The 20,804-nt window shown below is 46.7% G+C and overlaps 1 protein-coding gene across 1 annotated transcript in view; it reads right to left on the minus strand.

Annotated features, from left to right (window-relative positions):
* Positions 1-20,804, minus strand: part of PTPRC (protein tyrosine phosphatase receptor type C) — a 181,575-nt gene that overhangs the window by 42,441 nt on the left and 118,330 nt on the right. The window contains exons 13-14 of the mRNA XM_075002512.1: positions 17,958-18,059; positions 9,688-9,834 (exon numbers count right to left, since the gene is read on the minus strand). Coding sequence (XP_074858613.1) covers positions 9,688-9,834; positions 17,958-18,059 — 249 coding nt within the window. The remainder of the gene's footprint in view (positions 1-9,687; positions 9,835-17,957; positions 18,060-20,804) is intronic.

The raw sequence follows: 20,804 nt of genomic DNA on the forward strand, positions 1-20,804 counted from the left end.
TAGGCAATCTTATCTTAATGAGTTGAGCTTTATCAGCTAGTGTTAGAAGGCGTTTTACGGAGCCTCTCCCCGAGCGAAGCTCCGACGCATCAGGTTTTCCCCTACTGGTGACTGTGGCGTCTCCGGGGCTCCCGCCGCAAGTGTCATGTGCTTTCAATAAACCAAATATAGCCCTCACCTTCTGTGTGCAGCCTTGTTTCTGGGGAACCCAAGCCTGGTTGGTTACAGCTTGCCTACACCTTCAAGGCACAGTATCTACTGTGCTTGCCCTGCATTTGTGGGTGACACAGATAGCCCCTGGGTGTCATACCACCCGAGCTCCCCCTGGGTTTGTGATGGCCTGACACAAATATGCTGTGACTTATGCTGCACTTTCTGGCAGCTGCCTTCCTGTTCCTCAGCAAGGTCAACCCCAAGATCATCTTTGGGACCATCATCCTGGAGGCAGGAGCTACACACTTGCAACTGCCCTCTTCCCCCGGCCCCCCACCAGGTCGACAGGCCATTCTGGAGGCACTACATGAGTTTGGACTGGTGGGACCAGCTGATCATGGAGTGGTGCGATGACCAGCAGTGGCTCCAGAACTTCCACATGCGGAAGGCCACCTCCCTGAAACTCCGTGCCTGACTCTCTCCTGCCCTCAGGAGATGCCAGGCAGCTGTGGCCCACCATCCCCCTTGAGAAGTGGGTTGCAATCACCCTCTGGAAGCTTGCCACCCCGATAGCTACAACTAGTTTGACCTGGGGAGGTCCACCATTAGGGACCTCCTCATGGAGGTAACACACTTTCATGCTTCAGTCCCTCCATGGGTGGGAGGGTGGACCTGCTAAAGGGGGACCCTCAGGCAGGGGGTTGGTGTGTATGAGGGGGTGGAGTGGGGGTCGGGGAGAAGCCCTGTTCATGCCATCCCACCCTCACTTGGCTCTGCTGCTTGGAGGGCAGCCTCACAGGGGACCGGGGAGGGGCTCCTGGAGAGGTCAGCAGGGAGGTGATGAGAGGCAGGCGGGAACCTTTCAAGGGCCCAGGTACTCCCTCCCTCAGTCCCTGTCACATAAATTAGTTTGTCTCCTTCTGCAAGTCATGAAGGTCATCAACTTGATCCTGTTGCAGAGCGTAATCCATCTGGGAGAGCTTCACCAGATTGTTGCCAGATTCACTGCCCAGGGGTTCCTGAACTGTGCCAGAGCCATTGATGGGATCCACATCTCAATCTGTGCCCTGGAGCATCACATGGCCAAGTTCATTAACAGGAAGGGCAACTTCTCCAGGGTGCTGCAGGCCCTGGTTGACCACTGTGGACAGTTCACTGGCATTTACATCAGGTGATTAGGCAGGGTGCATGCCTCCTGCATGTTCCACAATTCCAGCCTGTGCTGGAAGCTGGTGATGGATACATTCATCCTCTGCCATGAGCTGTAGGTTAGAGATGTGCAGATGCCAGTCTGTATCATGGGAGGTGTGGCCTACCCCCTCATGCTGTGGCTGATGAAGCAGTATACCAGACAGCTGAACCCCAGCAGGGAACAATTCAATGAGTGCCTAAACTGCACCAGGATGCAGGCTGAATGTGCCTTCAGCTGTGGCTTTAAGAGGGTCCAGAGGCAGAAACCTTAGAGTGCTGATCACTGTGAACAGGGTGTCCACTGGGACACCTGTTTGGCATCCCAGAGGCCTTTTCTGTTGACAGAAGGCCCTTCATTTATGTCCACACCCGCCTTTTGTCAACAAATCTCTTTTGACAGGGGAGTTCTTCCTCATGGCAAATGGACTATGGTGTCGACAAAACCTCTCCATTCCGTTGATTTACTGTTGACAGTATGTGCTTTGCAATCAGGCTGTGTCCTGGGTTTTGTTGACATAATGGCTGTTTTGTCGACAAAACCCTGCAGTCCAGATGTAGCCTAAGTTAAGCGTGTACTTATGTCCTTTTCCAAACTGCTAGATTTATAATCTGGAAAGGGACACTGTGTGATAGGAAAGCTCTACTTACTAGTTGTTAGCTGTTCCATAAAAGACTTCAACAAAGATAAAAGCAATGAGAATTGAGACACTCTAAAAAGGAGGGTCCTAATCCACAAAGTCTGACAACAGAGGTTTGTAGTTATTGGTCCTGCTGCTCATAAGTTCTCAGTCTATAAGATCCTTATCTATAAAGTCCTTAGTCAGTAAAAATCCTTCCTGGTGTATTCTCCATCCAGACTTCCAAAGCGTCAGGAGAATCAGAACTGGTGTGTACCACAGCCCAGTGGAGAAGTTTGCTTCTTGGAGAAAAAGTTAGTATATTTAGATTGCAGTGAGGGAAGCTACACCTGGCGAATTTGGAGTGGGGTGAGTGTAAATAATCTTCAAGGAAAAGACTGTCCAATTTTTCCCATTTTATCATGAAAATGAACGTACTTTGACCTGGAATATGTCTAGATATAAAATAAGACTAATTATATAGAGATTTTTAAGTTTTTGAAAATATTATTTTTTACAGAAAACATAGTGAGCTGAGTGTGACATCAGTCTCTCCTGGTTTTGAACCCTTTCTCCATTGGGGAAGTCAAGTGTCTAAACAGGTTATATATCAGTGGGGCTGCCACCTCAGCTTCCTTACCCCTCAAAGGCCAGGTTTTACTACTAGAATCAAAGAGTTTGCCTACACTGCATTAAAAGGCCTTTGCTGGCCTGTGCCAGCTGGCGTGAGTTCATGGGGCTCAGACTGCAGAGTTGTTTAACTGTGGTATAAACATTTTGGCTCAGGCTGCAGTCAAGGTCTTAGGACACTTGCAGGGTTCTAGAGTCTGGGCTTCAGTTCAAACCCAAATGCCCTCTGAGCTTGAGTCAATTATAAATGTTTTAGAATTGCAGTGTGGACATATCCAAAGTGTCAAGGCATTGGGCTATACTTTAAAATCTTTTTTCTGATCTCCATATGTTAATATTTAATGATTTTCTTGCCCAATACTGTCCCCATTTTATTCTGATTCTTTGTGGGAATGCCTGGATGCTCTTCAGTTCTAAACGGCTGGTTTAATTATTTGACAAGACTTCTAATGTTCAAATAGATCCTGCAACAAACGCAGTATCTGAAGAAGGAAACATTGAGGAAATTTTTGAACTTCACCCTTGCAAGTCTAGAGATGAGTTGTTTAGCTCTAGACACAAACTAAAGGCTTTACTAGATAAACTGAACACAATGCCTGGATAACAAAAAAGTGTGGGGCATGCAGAAGAATACTTTACCTGTATTTTATTGCCTAGTGGTGGTAATATTGATTGTATCATTACCCCATAAGTAACGGTCCTTCCACAGGGGCTTCTTTATATTTTCTTGCCCAGACAGCAACCACCAACCTTTCATCCCTTAGAAACAAGAGGAAGACCAAGGACAGGGTAGGGCCATTGCTCAGTGAGGAGGGAGAAACAGTAATGGGGAACTTGGAAATGGCAGAGATGCTTAATGACTTCTTTGTTTCGGTCTTCACAGAGAAGTCTGAAGGAATGCCTGACATAGAGAATGCTGGTGGAAAAGGGGTAGAGTTAGTTTTTGAAATAAAAAAAGAACAAGTTAAAAACCATTTGGAAAAATTAGATGTCTGCAAGTCACCAGGGCCTGATGAAATGCATCCTAGAATCCTCAAGGAGTTGATAGAAGAGGTAGCTGAGCCATTAGCTCTCATTTTTGGAAAGTCATGGGAGACAGGAGAGATTCCAGAAGACTGGAAGAGGGCAAATATAGTGCCCATCTATAAAAAGGAGAATAAGAACAACCCAGGAAATTACAGGCCAGTAAGCATTACTTCTGTGCCAGGAAAGATAATGGAGCAGGTAGTTAAGGAAGTCATCTGCAAGCACTTGGAAGGTAGTAAAGTGATAGGGAACAGCCAGCATGGTTTTGTAAAAAACAAATCATGTCAAACCAACCTGATAGCTTTTTTTGACACGATAACGAGACTCGTAGATAAGGGAGAAGCAGTGGATGTGGTATACCTAGACTTTAGTAAAGCATTTGATACAGTCTCGCATAATATTCTTATCGACAAACTAGGCAAGTTCAACTTAAATCGCGCTGCAATAAGGTGGGTGCATAACTGGCTGCATAATCGCACCCAGAGAGTAGTTGTTAATGGTGCTCAATCCAGCTGGAAAAGCATAACAAGTGGGGTTCCACAGGGGTCTGTTTTGGGACCAGTTCTGTTCAATATCTTCATTAATGATTTGGATATTGGCATAGAAAGTACGCTTATTAAGTTTGCAGATGATACCAAGCTGGGAGGGGTTGCAACTACCTTGGAGGATAGGGTCATAATTCAGAATGATCTAGATAAATTAGAGAAATGGTCTGAAGTAAACAGGATGAAGTTTAATAAAGATAAATGTAAGGTGCTGCACTTAGGAAGGAATAATCAGTGTCACACATACAGAATGGGAAAAGACTGTCTAGGAAGGAGTACAGCAGAAAGGGACCTAGGGGTTCTAGTAGATCACAAGTTAAATATGAGTCAACAGTGTGATGCTGTGTGTGCTGTTGCAAAAAAAGCAAACATGATTCTGGGATGCATTAGCAGGTGTGTTGTGAACAAGACACGAGAAATCATTCTACCGCTCTACTCTGTGCTGGTTAGACCTCAGCTGGAATATTGTGTCCAGTTCTGGGCACCCCAATTCAAGAAAGATGTGGAGAAATTAGAGAAGGTCCAGAGAAGAGCAACTAGAATGATAAAAGGTCTGGAGAACATGACTTATGAAGAAAGGCTGAAAGAATTGGGCTTGTTTAGCTTGGAAAAAAGAAGATTGAGGGGGGACATGATAGCGGTTTTCAGATATCTTAAAGGGTGTCATAAGGAGGAGGGAGAAAACTTGTTCTTCTTGGCCTCTGAGGAGACAACAAGAGGCAATGGACTTAAACTGCAGCAAGGGAAGTTTAGGTTGGACATTAGGAAAAAGTTCCTAACTGTCAGGGTGGTCAAATACTGGAATAAGTTGCCAAGGGAGGTTGTGGAATCTCCCTCACTGGAGATATTTAAGAACAGATTAGATAGATGTCTATCAGGGATGGTGTAGATAGTGGTCGGTCCTGCCGTCGGGGCAGGGGACTGGACTCGATGGCCTCTCGAGGCCCCTTCCGGTCCTAGTGTTCTATGATTCTATGATTGTGAATGATGTGCCCTTTTTAGAGAGAGTTATAATTCGGATGGCTTAGGATATTTTAATTATCCTTTAAGAACAGCATTATTATAAAAGGCTAAAATGGATATATTACAAGCTGAACTTCCCTGCTCCGGGACCTTCGGGGCTTGACCAGTTCCAAACCTTGGAATTTGCTGGATCAGTGGAGGGCACTGCCAATCCCTCTGCTGCTGGCGGCTGTGGGGCTCTGCTCTAGTGCAGGGGTGCAGCAAAAAGGGAGGTGTGAAATTTTGTAAGGGGAGCATAGTGTGATTGGGCTGCCCTCCCTGACAGCACAGCCTCCATTGCTTTCCCACTGCTGCTGTGCTGATCTCTGCTAGGAGCTGTCTCCTGCTTGCTTTTTTTTTTTTTTTCCTTTTCCTACCAGCAACAGCAGCTCACTCCAGGTGTCACTCTGTGGAGGAGGCTGTGGCCTTGCAACAGGAGAGTAGCTTCATTAATGAATCCATGACCCTCCAGCAGGGGAAGGAGTGAGGCTGAGTGTTCAGGGGAACTCAAGCCAACCATCCCACTGTGCACACACAGCCCACTTCACATAGTTGTATGAAAGGCTTTGCTTGCAGCTACCAGCACAAGAGGCTGGGGGACAGTGTGGTCAGCAAAGAAAGCAGGCTTCAGATAACTGCCTACAGGCAGGCCGGAACCTGGAACCTCTAAAGCTTAGTACAGATGCTGCTACAGCTTGAGCTAAGGCCAGCCAGCTCTCTCACCTTCGGCTGTAGAGTACTTTTTCTTTCTCTGTGATGTGGTCTTGCTACCACTACACGGGATAGTTAACCACACATAGGTGTGTGGGTTACACTCTATGAAGACTAGACAGCATGTTTCCCAGGCCAGACCAGATCAGCAACTCCCAGCTACTCACTCCCTGCTCCCACCAGTCAGGGCCCTCAAGAAAAGTAAATCTCCCTTCAACAGTGTGCTGAGATCTCCCGAACACTGGCTCTGGGCTCAAGGTCCACCAGTGGTATGCTTTACAAACACTAATTCTATTTTATAAGTCATGTTCAGACTTAATTCCTTCAGGCACCCTGGGCTGAGCTTGCTTTGAAGCTCTGAGAGTCTGTTACAAAGAGAGAGGAACACAATTTGTTTAAAATTGAATCTCTTGCAGTAAGAAGCAGTGTAAGTTACAACTCTAACACAATTACTGTCAATATTTCTGTTTAGTGCCAGGGTCAGAGGAATGATCCCACTGGTCCAATCAATAAAAAAGGAGATTTATAAAAATTTTTGCTGGTTTCTCTTCCTTGAATGAACAAAAAATGAAAGCCAAGTTTTTCAAAGAGAAAGTGGCATTCAGAAAGCTGATTTATCCACTGCTTCTCCCTCTCACTCCTGCAGCCTCTGACACCACCATTTATAAGGGAGCACAGCGTGTCACTTCCAGTAGACCACCACTCACTTCCAGGGCCATCAAGGGTGGCAGAGGGGTTCCTGCTAAACTACAGGGACGAAAAGTGAGGCCTGATGTCGGAAGTTTGCTCACCCCTGCTCCAGTGGCAGTGTAATCCGTATACCTAATAGGGAGATATCTCTTTCAGAGGCCCAGGGGGGAAGAGGGGACGTAGGAGTGAGTTATGTCTGGGTCATTGTTGCTAGGCAGATTTAGCACTCTATACTCCAAAGCTTCTGGAATAATTTGAGGTTAACTTCAACAGGCTCCCTCTTTGTTGTGAGGTCAGACACGAGGGCAAGTAGTCAAGGGCAAGCAGTCAAGGCAGCTGCTTTTCTAAGGGCTATGTGCCCTCTGTGATCTGGGAGAAGCTGACCCTCTCACTCTGAAGCCCTTGGGAGCAAGTTAGTGCTATTGCTAACCCTCTGACAGAGAAATATAGGCAATGTTAATTGTAGCAAGCAGAAATTGGGAGGGAATAATAACTTCTGTTTTAATTGTGTGCTTTGTCTGTTGTTTTGATTTTAGTTAAACTGTTCTAGTTAACTTTCTCAACTAGTGTGATTCACCAACCGTTTTTCAAACATTTATATTTTGTTATTTTCAGTTTATGTATTTTCTTGTAACTGGGTTACATTAAATCTATATGATGGTGAATTAAGTGAGTGCCCGGCTAATCACTTAGCTGACTGTCTAGCAGTGATCCAAAGCAGAGAAAGAATCTGCCTGGATTGCAACTGAAGATTCCTACAAGCAAGTGGAGGGCAGGTGTTTCAGAGCCAGCAAGTTGTGCGGATTTTTTATGATTAAAGACACTTACTGAGACTGAGGTGAACTAAAACTAAGCTTCTTCTTACTGTGTTCTGTGTGTTCTGACCTGTTCAAATTTTAACTATGTGTCTCTCTTTATGTTAATTGTAACTGTGAAGATGTCTGTGGGTTATAAATAGCTGCAATGCCGAAAAATTAGACTATTATTTGTCTCTTCATCATCATGTAGTACCCAGAGGTACTGAGACCTCATCTGAGGTGAGTGAAGTCTCTGCTCTACAGCCCCAACTGGCCCTTAGCTTATGTGGTAGAGTACAGGGCTTTAGCCTTCCTGCTTACGGGTTCTATTCCTGGGGCCAGTGACCTAGGTCTACCAGTGTTACAACTGGTGCATTGTCTGGAAAAAACTGCTGGAAGGTCTCAAAAGCTAGCTGTGCTACATGAAGGTACTGAGATCTGAGGAAAGTGAAGTTTCTGTTCTACAGTGTTAGTTGAAAGCTACCTGGCCTTTAGCTCAGGTGGTAGAATGCAGGGCTTTAGACCCTCTGCTTGCAGGTTCTATCCCTGGGGCTGGCAATAGGAGTTTGTCAGCATTACAATAAGATCATATTAAGATATTTAATTTAAATTAATTTCTTTAGTTTTTTCGGGACTTGAAGGTGTACAATATTTAATAACTGAACTCTGGGTTTCCAGCTACTTTTCTATGTAAGTTGGGGTTTTATTAAGGCCCTGGAGAACGGTAATGAAGTGAAACCTGGCCCACACAGGGTTACAGCAGCAGAGGGCTAGCACTGAGCAGGGACAAGGTGATTCTTGGTGGAAGAGGCAGGGCAGCTGCTGATCCCCATGACAAGGGGCCAAAGTTGTGGAGCTTAGTGGCTGCCAGCCATGGAGCTGTGCTCCTAACCCTCAGTTCCTGGCCATGCAGACTCCCCAGCTACCCTGCCTCTTCCCTGAGCACCCTCCATCTCTCCTCCTCCTGCTTCCTTCCCTGAGCTTGAATGCCACAGACCAGCTATTTTCAGTGTTCTGGAAGCTCTCGGAGGGCAGTTGCTAAGTTCAGGTGCCCCATGTTTTTCCCATGAGTCCAGGATGAAACACGTGTAAGGAGACTGTTAGCCCTTTACTAAAACTCAGGGGCGGTTTTTGGTTGGCTAGTTCCCAGTACTAAAAGGGGAGGAGTCCATGAGAAACTAGAGCCCTGAGACTGACAGTCCCTAGGGACAAGGGAAAGAGGCCAACACTCCAGGTCAGTCAGATTGACAGGTTGGACAGGCCAATGAGGGATTTAAGAGGCCAGATCCTGTCCTCCATGTAAGCTGGATTTTGGCTGGGTCTCTCTAAGAAGAGAGGGCGCTAAGAGGAGAAGTGAGGAATGCTGCTGTACTGAGAGGCGGAGCTGCTGTGATAGAGCCAGAGGCCCATGCAGCCAAAGAGCACTGATCCTGTGCTAAGAAGCAGACCTGCATGACCAGAGAGCCAAAGGGATCAGAGAAGCAATGCAAGGAGCTGGAGGCTGGCAAAGCAACATAGTCTGCAGCTGGGACCAGCAAGAGGGGAGAGGTTGGCGGGGGAGAGGCTTTGGGCAGGGAGACACCACAGCCAGGAGGCCTTGCAGGCCAGACCTGGGGAGGGATTGTAACTCCAATTGGGAGAAGGGCCCTGCCACTCAGAGCCTGAAGTCCTGAGATCACTGCCTGAGCAAGCATGTTCAACTTGCAGCCCCACCCCTGCAGCACAGACAGGGCCTGAGAGCAAGCCCTGGTACTTATGAGGAACAGACTACTGAACTGTGCTTACACTCAGCAGACTCCTGTTTGCGATGCCCCTGTGCCACTGAGCAGGGCTGTATGTTCTCTTTTAACCTTTCTCATTTTTCCTTATTCTTTTCCTTTTAATCAGTTGCTGTGTAATAAATTGTATTTGCTTTGAACAGTATAAGGAGATCAGTGGGTCAGGAAAACATCCAGTGTGAAGAGGGAGCACCCTAGGCCCTGCCCTAAGTGACCACGAGGTGTGGGGTTCAGCACCAGGAAACGTGGGGCCAACCTTTTTGGGATTTCAAGGATGCTGCTACTCAGGAGAGTGGAAGGGGAGCCCTCAGGGTCAGGGAGACCATTGGGTAAAGGAAGTGGGAGTGAGGACTCAGTTCCTTTCGCTGGCCCACTTCACAACGATAGTATAGAAGCCAGGAAGTTCCCCACGACAGCAGGACCACTGGCCTGCTTATATACTGTTGCCAGACTACAGCTGTTACCAGACAAGAAAAGTCTAGATTATAGACAGTCAACATGTAGTTCTTTTGAATTTTCATTAAGGTAAGTAAATACATAAACTTACTTGTTGCATTTGTTCTCCAATTTTTAGTTGCAGCCTCCCCAAAAAATCTGCTTTGTGAATGTTTGCTTTTTATATATGCCTGTACTGACACCGTATAGTTTTGGTAAACCTGTAATCCAGAGAAGTAAGCGGAGGCACAAGTGAAACCTGTAAAACAAACAAATAAACAAACTGGAAGTTTAAGTTAAGACTTCATAATAGTAATATGGGAATTGCTCTACTGGATCAGGAGAGAGATCCATCCTCATTAATTTCCCTATATCTAACAAAGGTCCAGTGTTAGATTAATGGTCATCACTTGCTCCGAACCATTGGTTTACATCATGCTAGTCTAGTAATTGGGTTGCATGAGTAACCCTTCTTCATCTTAGTGGGCCACAAGATTCTCAGAACCAAGACAGTCTCCCAAGATAAGATAGTTTTGATAACTGCACTTGTGTAGCATTTTTGTGGTGTGCTCATTGAACCTTAGCAGCACTTTGATTGGATGCTCCCGTAATCAGTGTTGTGTACAGTCAGCACTCACCACATTTCACGTGTCCTTGCTTTACGTGCACGTCACTTTTGTAATAGCAGCAGGAAAATATTTATGCAGGCAAAAACCAGAAGAATCTGGCATGGGCAATGGTAAGGTAAATGTCTCATGGACCACACGCATAAAACCCCAATATGCTGCATGTGTTTCTCGGTCTGCAGGTTGCCCACCACTGGCCTACATGCTTTATAGATGGTTTTATTTTGTGTAAGATAACTATGAATATTATTCAAAGTTTGCACCCAAATTTGGCCAAACTATAAACTTCTGAAAAATAAAATCTCAGTTTGCATATGCTCAGCAGTTCACTGGAGACTTTATTAGAGTGTATTAGCTAAATCTAAGTAAGATCCACACTGAGCCTGTTTCAGCCTCTCGTAGCTCCTATGTGTAGACTGCAGTGTACAATCCCCAGACAGTGATTGACCATATTCCCGCTCAGGGCTTCAGTGGTCAAGCAATTGCTGCTCCTGGCTGCTGGGCTCAGTAACTTAAGGCAGGGAACTTATCTCTACGCACGTACACACTGGGACCAGGCAAAGTAAAGGAAATAAGGAAGCTACCTGACTCCAGAACAAAAGGAAAAGAGCAGGGAGAGAGAGGGGATCTATGCATGGTACCAGGGACGGATGCAGGAACTCCAGAATAAGATGGAATAGGAGCCTGGGGGTGATGGGATAAAGGAGCAGGAGCCAGACAGGGGAAGAGGAAAAAAATTAAGGGGAGAAAGGGGCAGGAGCTATGGAGTAGAGATAGGGTGACCAGATTTTCCTATGATGAATACAGGACACCTGGTAAAATTGCTCAGATTCAGGCGAGTTCTATGATTCTGTAGTTCTGATTGATTGCAATTGAACACTAGAACTGGAAGGGACCTCGAGAGGTCATCAAGTCCAGTTCCCTGCCCTCTCAGCAGGACCAAAAGCCATCTAGACCATCCACAATAGGTATCTATCTAACCAGCTCTTAAAAATCAGTGATGGGAGATTCCACAACCTCCCTAGCTAATTTATTCCCATGTTTAACCACCCTTACAGTTAGGGAGTTTTTCCTAATGTCTAAACTAAACCTCCCTTGCTGCAGTTTAAGCCCTTTGCTCCTTGTTCTATCCTCAGAGGCCAAGGAGAACAATTTTTCTTCCTCCTCCTTGTAACTTTCTTTTAGGTACACTCATCCCTTGCTATACGAGCACAATTGGTTCCCAGCATTCCGCTCATAGGCGAAAACTCATAAGAGGGACATTAAATTACCATTAAAACACATGTAAAAGTGTCTGATTGGTTCTTAATGCTCCAAACTCAGCAAAGGAGTGGCAGCAGGTGGTTGGAAAGGTAAGTGAGCCTTGGGTTGTGGGGGGTTTGGAGAAGGTTAAAGGTGGGGGCAGTTTGCGGCCATGAGTGGAAGGGAGGGTTAAAACCTGTCGGTGGCTCTGGTGGAGGAGGTAGTGGTTTGTTCCTCCCAGCTGCAGCAGAGGTATGGGGGAAGGGGTGCAGCGGGCAGGGAGGTTCAGAAGGAGAATGGTTGGGTGTTGGAAGTGGACTCGGGGGGGACGGAAATGCATGGGGAGATGTGGGCTGGGAGAATGTTGGGACCAGGCGGGGTGGGGGGGAAGCATGGAGAGTTGTTTTAAGGGGAGTGTTGGGAGCAGGCTGGGCAGGGCTGAGGATCCCCTGGTGCCCCGGCCAGGGACCCCCACAGCCAGCTCAGCTCCAGCTGTGGGGCTGCAGGTCTCCCCGTGCCCCTGGCCAGGGACCCCGCAGTCGGCTCGGCTCTGGCTGCGGGTCAGCCTGCGCCCCGGGCCACAGACCCCGTGGCCGGCTTGCCTCCAGCCATGGGGCTGTGGGTCTCCCTACGCCCCGCAGCCAGCTCAGCTCCAGCCGCGGGGCTCCAGGTCAGCCCGTGCCCATGGCCAGCTCATATGAGAAGGGGAAGTTCACTCAGATAGCAAACAGTGGTAAGTAGCTGCATCTCTCGTTTTAGTGATTACTCATAAGTAAAGTACTCATTAAACAAGGGATGAGTGAACTTGAAAACCCCTATCACGTCCCCTCTAAGTCTTCCCTTTTCTAAATTAAACAAGCCTGATTTTTTTCAGTCTTCCCTCATAGCTCACGTTCTCTAGACCTTTAATCATTTTTGTTGCTTCTTTGGACCTTCTCCAATTTCTCCACATTTCTTGAAATGTGGTGCCCAGAACTGGTCACAGTACTCCAATTGAGGCCTAATCAGTGCAGAGTAGATCATAAGAAAGAATGACCTCTCATGTCTTCCTCATGATACTCCTGTTAATGCATCCCAGAATCTTGTTTGCTTTTTTTTTTTTTTTTTTTGCAACAGTATCACACAATCTGACTATGTGGTACCCTCCCCCAACTATGGCCAAAAGGTGACGGGGAGGTGAAGCGCCATTTGACCTTGACCTCAAGCTCAAAGGGGACCTCAGATTCAGACATTTCTTAATTCTTTTTAGAAAATGGATATACTAGAAAAACATTTATTAAATTAAAGAAGTATTCCAGGTTGGTCTCACTCTTTTTTTGGAACCTTATTTTGTTTTCGGGCCTTGTCTTTTTTCATTATTTGTATTATGATGAGGGCCATCAAAAGCTGGGAGTGTCCGGGGCCTCTCTGGACCTGTGAGAGGCCCTGCTCCCAACATGCTTTAAAGAGTCTGGGTCCAGGGCCACAAGGGTCTGGGCTGAGTGGGGGCGGGGGTGTCAGGTATAGGTGTAGTATGACTTCTGTTTTGGGGCAGGGCCCAGCAGGCTCAAGCCAGCTCCATATGGCAGGACCAGGAAGGCAGTGCCCCTCCATCCCATTCACACCAGCAGGCCACCCAGCCTGGCTTGGATGTGGTTGGGAGGATACTCAGCTCAAAAAGTTTGAAAAAGCTCAGGGGGAAGGGAGAGGTAGCTCAGGGTATGGAAAGAGGAGTGGCCCAGGGCTGTGTGTGGGCAGCAGCCAGCTAAGGGCTATGTGCAGGCAGTGCTGGGGGCAGGGAAGGATAGCTAGGGGCTGTGTGTGTATAGGCAGCTAGCTTGGGGTGCAGGCAGGAGATAGCTCAGGGGACAGACAGGGTAGCTTTTAGGGAGGGGGTCGTTAGAAGCAGTGTGTAGACAAGGGGTAGTTCATGATGCAGGGATGGGATAACTAGGGGCTGTGTGGGAGGCAGTGGGTAGCTCACGATGCAGAGGAGGGATAGTTGGAGCTGTTTGCAGGCAGTGGATAGCTCAAGGTGCAGGCAGGAGGCAGCTAGGGGTTGTGGGCAGGCAGGCATAGCTAAAAGTCATGTGAGGGCAGGGGATAGCTGTGGGGAAGGAAGGAGGTAATTAGAGCCTGTATGCCAGGAAGGCTCCCCTGAAGCCCTTCTCTCTGAGGGCTCTGCCAGCTAGGGAGCTGGGTCCCTACGCCCCCACAGCTGTTGCTGGCTATGAGAGAAAAGGGGGCGGTGATTTGGCCAGAGGCAGGGAGAGAGGGAGGAATGGAGGTCTGTCCCGGGCACTGCACTGCACTTTGACTTAAGTGCTTTTGTTTTGTTGTTTTTTGGGTGGGGGGAAAACACAGGGGTCACCAGAGCTCAGGAATTCAGTCCCACAACCCCTGGCTTCATTAGCAGGAGAGAGGGGGAACAAGAGGGATCAGGGCTTCAGCCTAAGGGGAGGAGCAGGCTGGGAACTGTGGGGTCTAGCCTGTGGGGTGAGGAGGAATGGTGCACTGGGGAGAAGGTCTTCAGCCTGTGGAGGCAAGCACAAAAAGATCAGGGCTTCAGCTCTCAGTTCCTGTCCTCAACCCTGTGGGGTCACCAGCTCGGTCCTTCAGCTCTGCAGCTTTCAGCTTCAATGGGGGGAAGGGATGCCAAGGACTGGGGCTTCAGCCCCACAGTCTGAAAAGGCTGACAGACTCCACCCCCCCTTGAGAAATGCTTTAGGGTGCACAGAGGGATGGGTGACACCCCACCCCACACCCTCACCCTCTGTCACACACAGGCTGCCTCTCCTCTGACTGGTTTGAAACAAAAAAGCAGTCAAGTAGCACTTTAGAGACTAACAAAATAATATATTAGGTGAGCTTTTGTTGGACAGACCCACTTCTTCAGACCATAGCCAAAAAGAGTAATCAAGGTGGACAAATCAGAAAAAAATTCACACCACTCTTAAAAGAGAGACTGCCGAACCATCTTTTATATTCAAATTCAACACATTAACACACGGTTTGAACTGGGATGGGAATTTTCTGAGTCACTATAGGGGCTCATTTGCATACTTGGCTTAATCTAATTCTTGACCCCGCCCCCTTCTACTCTCTGATTTGCTCACCTTGATCAATTTTTTCCTGATTTGTCCACCTTGATTACTGTTTTTGGTTCTCTGTGCCTTAAATATTGAGTCTGTTCTGGTATGGCTATGGTCTGAGGAAGTGGGTCTGTCCCTCGAAAGCTCATCACCTAATAAATTATTTTGTTAGTCTCTTAAGTGCCACTTGACTGCTTTTTTGTTTTGATGGTATATGGACTAGCAGGGATCCCGCTCTGTTCCTATCTGACTGGTTTGACAGTACCACCTGCTTGCCACTGTTTGCCGGCGTTCTGCTGCCAGCCACAAACAGGAGACTGCTGCAGGTGCACTGACTGCAGCTGCCCAGCAGGGGTAGAGCTGAAGCTGAAAATATGGGACGATTGAAAAAAAAAATCAGGACAATTGCCTTAAATACAGGAATGTCTTGGCGAGAACAGGAGGGATGGTCACCCGAAGTAAAGAGGAGGAGCAGGTAAGATGGGAGAACATGGGCAAGACTCGAAAGGGAGAGGAACAGTGGCTGGGAAGGGCAGTGACAAGGGTTGAGTACTCTTAGGGGGAATGGGAAAAGAGTTGCCCAAAGAGGGACAAGCACAAGTTGAGTGGTGGGTGGGACATCAGGAAAGAGGACTCATGGGCAGGACCTGGGTGGGAAGATAAAAATGAAAGGGGATAGGGCACAAGCATGGAGCACTCTCCATTCCAGAACCAGGAATCAAACCTCTTCTTATGGAATCTCAACATTTCTTGGCTGTCTAGCAAATAGCTGAAAAACCCACTGGAAAAAATAGCTGTAAAATGCACTGTCTTCGTCTCTAGCTAGGGTCTGTAGTTAAGATAGCTGCCTGATAATGCTGCTACAGTAAACCCTCAATTTTACGGACCCCAATTTAGCAGACTTGGTGAACAACGGACCCCATTGTTCCCAAAGTCCACTTAACTGGGGCCCATAAAATCCTAAATCATCCCCATTCCTCTCCTGCAAAAGTATGTCAGGGACGTAACACTTCCAGCTGCTGTGACCTGAAGGAGCTGCCGCCTTTTCTGCAGGAGCCACCACACATGCTTCCCGCCGGGGGGGAGGAGTGTACGTGGACAGATGGCACAAATGTACGCTCCCCACCCTGGTGGGAGGAGTGTGTAGCAGCTCTGGAGATGGCAGCGGCGGTGGCAGCTCTTCCAAGCCAAAGTGGGGCCCTTGCTGGCACATGTGGTGTAGCCCACAGCTGCAGCTAGTCCCTTGCCCTTTTTTACATCCTGCTCAGCCTATGGACTCAGCATTTTATGACAACAAACTCCATATGTCAATACTTAATTTATTTTAATTTATAAGTAAATTATCAATAATTCCAGCCCTGGGATTCTATGGCTATTGTCCAAAAAAATGTAAAAAACAAAGCTGGAAAAACTCCCTCTTTTTAGTGGCTTTAAATTACTTATCTTTCAACTTTATTTGCTTGTGTTGTATTTTGGAGGGGGAAGAAGAATGCCTGATTTATCTTCATTATCCATTATTTTGTATAACTATTATATCCTTTCTTATCTCCTCTTTTTGTTCTAACACGTTCATTCTTTCTTCACAATGAAATCTCTCCATGCCTCCAACTGTTTTCATTACTCAGCTAGGAAGCTATTCTGTGTCTTTTCGGAGATAGGATGATCAGAAATGAACACAGCATTTCAAATGAGCATGCCCTCTTAGTTTGTATAATGGCATTATATAGCTACCCTGGAAACCTAGAAGACAAGGAGCAGCTCTGACTCTGAGGCAGCCCACCCATAGCTACAGGCTCTGGGAACCTGAGCTGAGAAGGAGTCATGAGTCTGGCAGCTCTGGAGTCAAAATTTGTGAACTGGAAAATGGCAATATTCCAAATTCAGCTTTTCAAAAACTGAGTGCAGAAGTGTGTGATGGGAAGAGAGGAGGGAGGAAGGGAACCAAAGCAGCCATCAGAAATCTACCACAATGACACTCAGGGTTTCAGCATTGGCCTGCTAAATCTGGGGTTGAGAGTTCAATCCTGTAGGAGGCCATTTAGGAATGGGGGCAAAGAGATGCTAGGGATGGTGCTTGGTCCTGCCAAAAGGGCAGGGGACTGGACTAGATGACCTCCCAAGGTCCCTTCCAGTTCAAGAATGTGTGTGTGAGATTTGAAAGGTAAAGGGTGATGAGTGTGTTCACATGAATGTGTATTCAAAATGATCCATCCTACCTTTTTGCCCTCTTCCCCCAAATTCAGTAATTCTCCCATATGCCCATCACGTGATCCATGTGCCCCATGTTGGCTCAGAAGCCACATGGTTAACAAACTAACTGCCTGTTTGCCCAGCCATAGCTCATTTGTAACCCCACAGCAGCTCTGAGGACAACAAGGCTGCAAGCTAAGAGAGAGAAAACTGCAGACAAAGGATCCCTCAAGTGCACCAGTGTGATTCTGTCTGACAAACCAGCCAGCCAAAGACAGAGAAGCAGGGGAAGAAGCTGAACAAGGCTGCAGAGGTGGGATGCATCTCAGGGAATAGCATGCAGTTGAAGAGGACAAGTTCTGTTTGTGAAGAACATGACACCTGAGCTGGTACTCAACGGAGCAGGAAGAGCTGTGATCTGCCAGCCCAGCCAACAACTGATAGAGTAAAGGTCTGAAACTGAGGAGAACTCGGGCTGTGTAGCTACTCTTGGAATCATGGAACTTCTGCTTCCCCAGTATCCTAACTGTAACAGTCTACTGAAGATTCCACCAAGAGGGGCGAGTCCTTGAGAAGAGCTCAACAAATAGTTGAGTGTGACAGAGGATGGAGCCAGGTTGGCCAGGCTCACAGTTCTGCTGCAAAGGCATGCTACCAGATACAAAACCTATTACTCTTACTCCAGCATCAAGAATTCATTCCTGCACCTTTTAATGGTTGTCGTGCAACTCACTGCTAAATTACTTGTCTAAAATATGAAATGACTGATAATCTTAACCCAGAGAGTTAAAATATTAAAACCCTATAATAGAAAACCAAATAAATGACATGACTGCACAGAAGTAAACTTTGAAGAAAAAAACCTTAATACGGAAATGACTGCTGCTAAACTGTGTTACAAGATGAAAGTCTATGAATTGCATCTATACAACAGAATAGAAGAGTAAAGCAGAAAATGATTGAGAACTTGAAAACTGGATAGTAACAGACTGGGAAGCCCAGTGATGACTGAACCTGGTGATCTGGTACACAATAAAGAGCTCTCAACCATACTTGGAGATGTTTCCATTTCTTCCCATGTTTTAGAAGACATATAGGCTTCAGAGTGACACAGACAATCTTAGAATGACATATATTAGTTGTATTACAGTAATGCCAGTGATCCAGTGGGATCAAGTTTCCCTTGTGCTAACAATGCTACATAAATATGTACCAATCCATCTCAGAAGTTAATATATATTATAAACACTTACCTTCAATGGGAGCACAGTCACACATAAGATCTTTTTGTATACCATTTTGTGCACTCCTGTTAAAATATACATTCTTGTGTTCAATTTCCTGGCCTGATGGTCCTGTTTAGAAAATTGGGAGAGAAAAAGAGATAGAGAGGGAATAACCCTGTTTAATCAAGAAAAAATTATTTTTCAAGTGACAATTAGTCTTTAATTAAGGAAAAAATCTGCAATAAAATGCCTAATATACTTCTGTTTTTCAAAAGGAATCTGATTAGGATTTCATTGGTAATTGATATAAGAACCTATCTGGCGATACAATTGTAATTGTACTACACACTGTCAATCAAATTCTAACTCACTTTTCACAAATACTAATACAGTGAAAACAAAAAGTGTCAAAAGTGAATCGTTTCACGCACAACCTGTAAAGTCTACTGATGGGTAGGACTGGTAACACTGTCTATTACTGAGGCTGACTGACACCTCTCATCGTAAGACCCAGTTATCAGTTGCTTGCATCTTTGTCAGACTTTCACCTTTTGAGCAAAAATTTTCTATGCTGGGTTTCTGCCTCGTGCTAATTTTAAAAAAATGGTCAAAACAGTTTTGCCATTTCTGAGAATGAGGCTACAGAAAAAGATCTTATTCTGTCCATATTAAAAATTTCTGGTGATGTCTTCTTTGACCACCCCTACTGCCCTTTCCTTTGGAGAAAAGGCTTTCTGGATAATATCACTGTATATATCCCAGAGGAAATCAGTGGTGACATAGGGATTTTTGCCACAGAGGCATTGACTCCAGGGGTGCTCTGGGGGCTGGACCACCCCCAGGGAAACACTGGTGTGTGAAAAACAAACCCTCTGTCAGCTCCCTCCCTTCCTCTCCCCAGTGCCTCCAGCCCACCAGCAGGCCCCATGGATCAGCACTTCCTCCTCCGACCCTGCACCTCCCCGCCTGCCACAGTCAGCAGTTTCATGGTGATCAGAAAGGGAAGAGAGGATCAGAGTGAGGATTTGACATTTGCAGGGAGGGGGTGGAACTGGGTGAGAAGTTGGGGGTCAGGAAGAGACAGGGAAGGGACGGGGCCTTGAGGAAGGGGATGGAGAGGCGGAGGGTCTGGGACAGAACGGGTGGTTGAGCACACCCCCTGGCACTTTTTAAAATTGGCTCCTGTGTTTTGCCGTATTCTGTCACCAAAAAACAAGGAATTGGACTGTGAGGTTGCTGCTAGACTTAAAATCCAAACTCTTGCTTCAGGAGGGAGGACACTATCAGCCATGAGAGTGAGGGAAAAAACATAGGATCCCAGAGATGTTAAAAAGAAAGGAGACTTTTTTGGCCATCGGCTTCATCTGGTGAGGCCGTTGCTTCGCACTGTAGCATAAAGGGTTAAAACAGCCCTAGGAGAGGGCTCATCTCACGAGCCAATCAGGAGAGAGATTGAGGCAGCTAATCAGTGCTTGGCTAGGCCTTATTGAAAGGGATGCATGGTAGAGGGAATTCGGTTTCTCTTCAGGTTGGGTCCTACTAGAAAATAGTAATATTCCAAATGCAGTTTTTCAAGGACTGAGTGCAGAAGTGTGTGTTGGGAGAAGAGGAGGGAGGAAGAGATGCAAGCTGGGACAGATAGACTATGAGCAAGCCGCAGAAATCAGACTCAATGACAGAAATTGGAAAGGTAAAGGGTGATGAGTGCATTTGATGCATATCCAAAATGATCCATCCAATACTTTTGCTCTCTTCTCCAAATTGAGTAATTCTCCTGTGTGCCCATCATGTGGTCTGTGTGCCCCCTGTTGGCTTAGCAGCTGCATGGTTAATAAACTGCCTGTTTGCCCAGCCATAGCTCATTTCTAACTGCACAACATCTCGGAGGATAACAAGGTTGCAAGCTAAGAGAGGGGGAACTGCAGAGAGAGCATCCTTCAAGTGCACCAGTGTGATGCTGCCTGACAAATCAGCCCACCCAAAGAGGGAGAAGCAGGGGAAGAAGCTGACGAAGGCTGCAGAGGGGGGATGCAGCTCAGGGAATAGCATGCAGTTGAAGAGGACCAGTTCTGATCGTTCAAAACATGAGGCCTGAGCTGGTACTCAGTGGAGCAGGAAGAGCTGTGTTCTTCTACCCACCCAGCCAGCAACTGATAGAGAAGAGGTCTGAAACTGAGGAGAACTAGGGCTGTGTAGCTACTCTTGGAATCATGGAACTTCTGCTTCCCCAGTATCCTAAATGGGACAGTCTACTGAAGATTCCACCAAGAGGAGTGGGTCCTTGATAAGTACTCAACAAATAGTTGAGTGTGACAGAGGATGGAGCCAGGTTGGCCAGGCTCATAGTACTGCTGCACGGGCATGCTAACAGATACAAAAACCTATTACTTTTATCCCAGCATCAAGAACCCATTCCTTGACACTGCCAACATTATTTCTCTCTGACACACAGTTGGAATTGGGGATTAGACAGGCTTCCCAGTTTTCCATTCAATGTGTGGCATTGCCATTATATTTTGCAATTCACTTTGGGAAGAGATTGGTGGTGCAGAAACTCCCATATATCTGTCAGACTGTTGGGGTCAAGAAGAAGTTCCCAGCAGAAGATACTACATGAGAAAAGGCACCGCACATGCTTGTGGTAGCAGAGGAATGGAATACTAAACTGTATTATGCTGTTCAACAGCGTGCCATGAACCTCAGCCAAATCTGCAGAAGGGGGTATCATGTAGGATATCATCATGCATGTCCCCCTGGATTTCTGCAAGCAATGAGCTGCACTTGCAGAGATTGCTCTGCTCAGCCTGCTGGGGAGAAAGGCAAGGCTGCCATTCAGCCCTCTGCCCCCAACTTTCTACTATATCAGGACTCTGT

Source organism: Carettochelys insculpta, chromosome 9 (genome assembly GCF_033958435.1).
Source record: "Carettochelys insculpta isolate YL-2023 chromosome 9, ASM3395843v1, whole genome shotgun sequence".
In the NCBI taxonomy this organism is placed as follows: Eukaryota; Metazoa; Chordata; order Testudines; family Carettochelyidae; genus Carettochelys; species Carettochelys insculpta.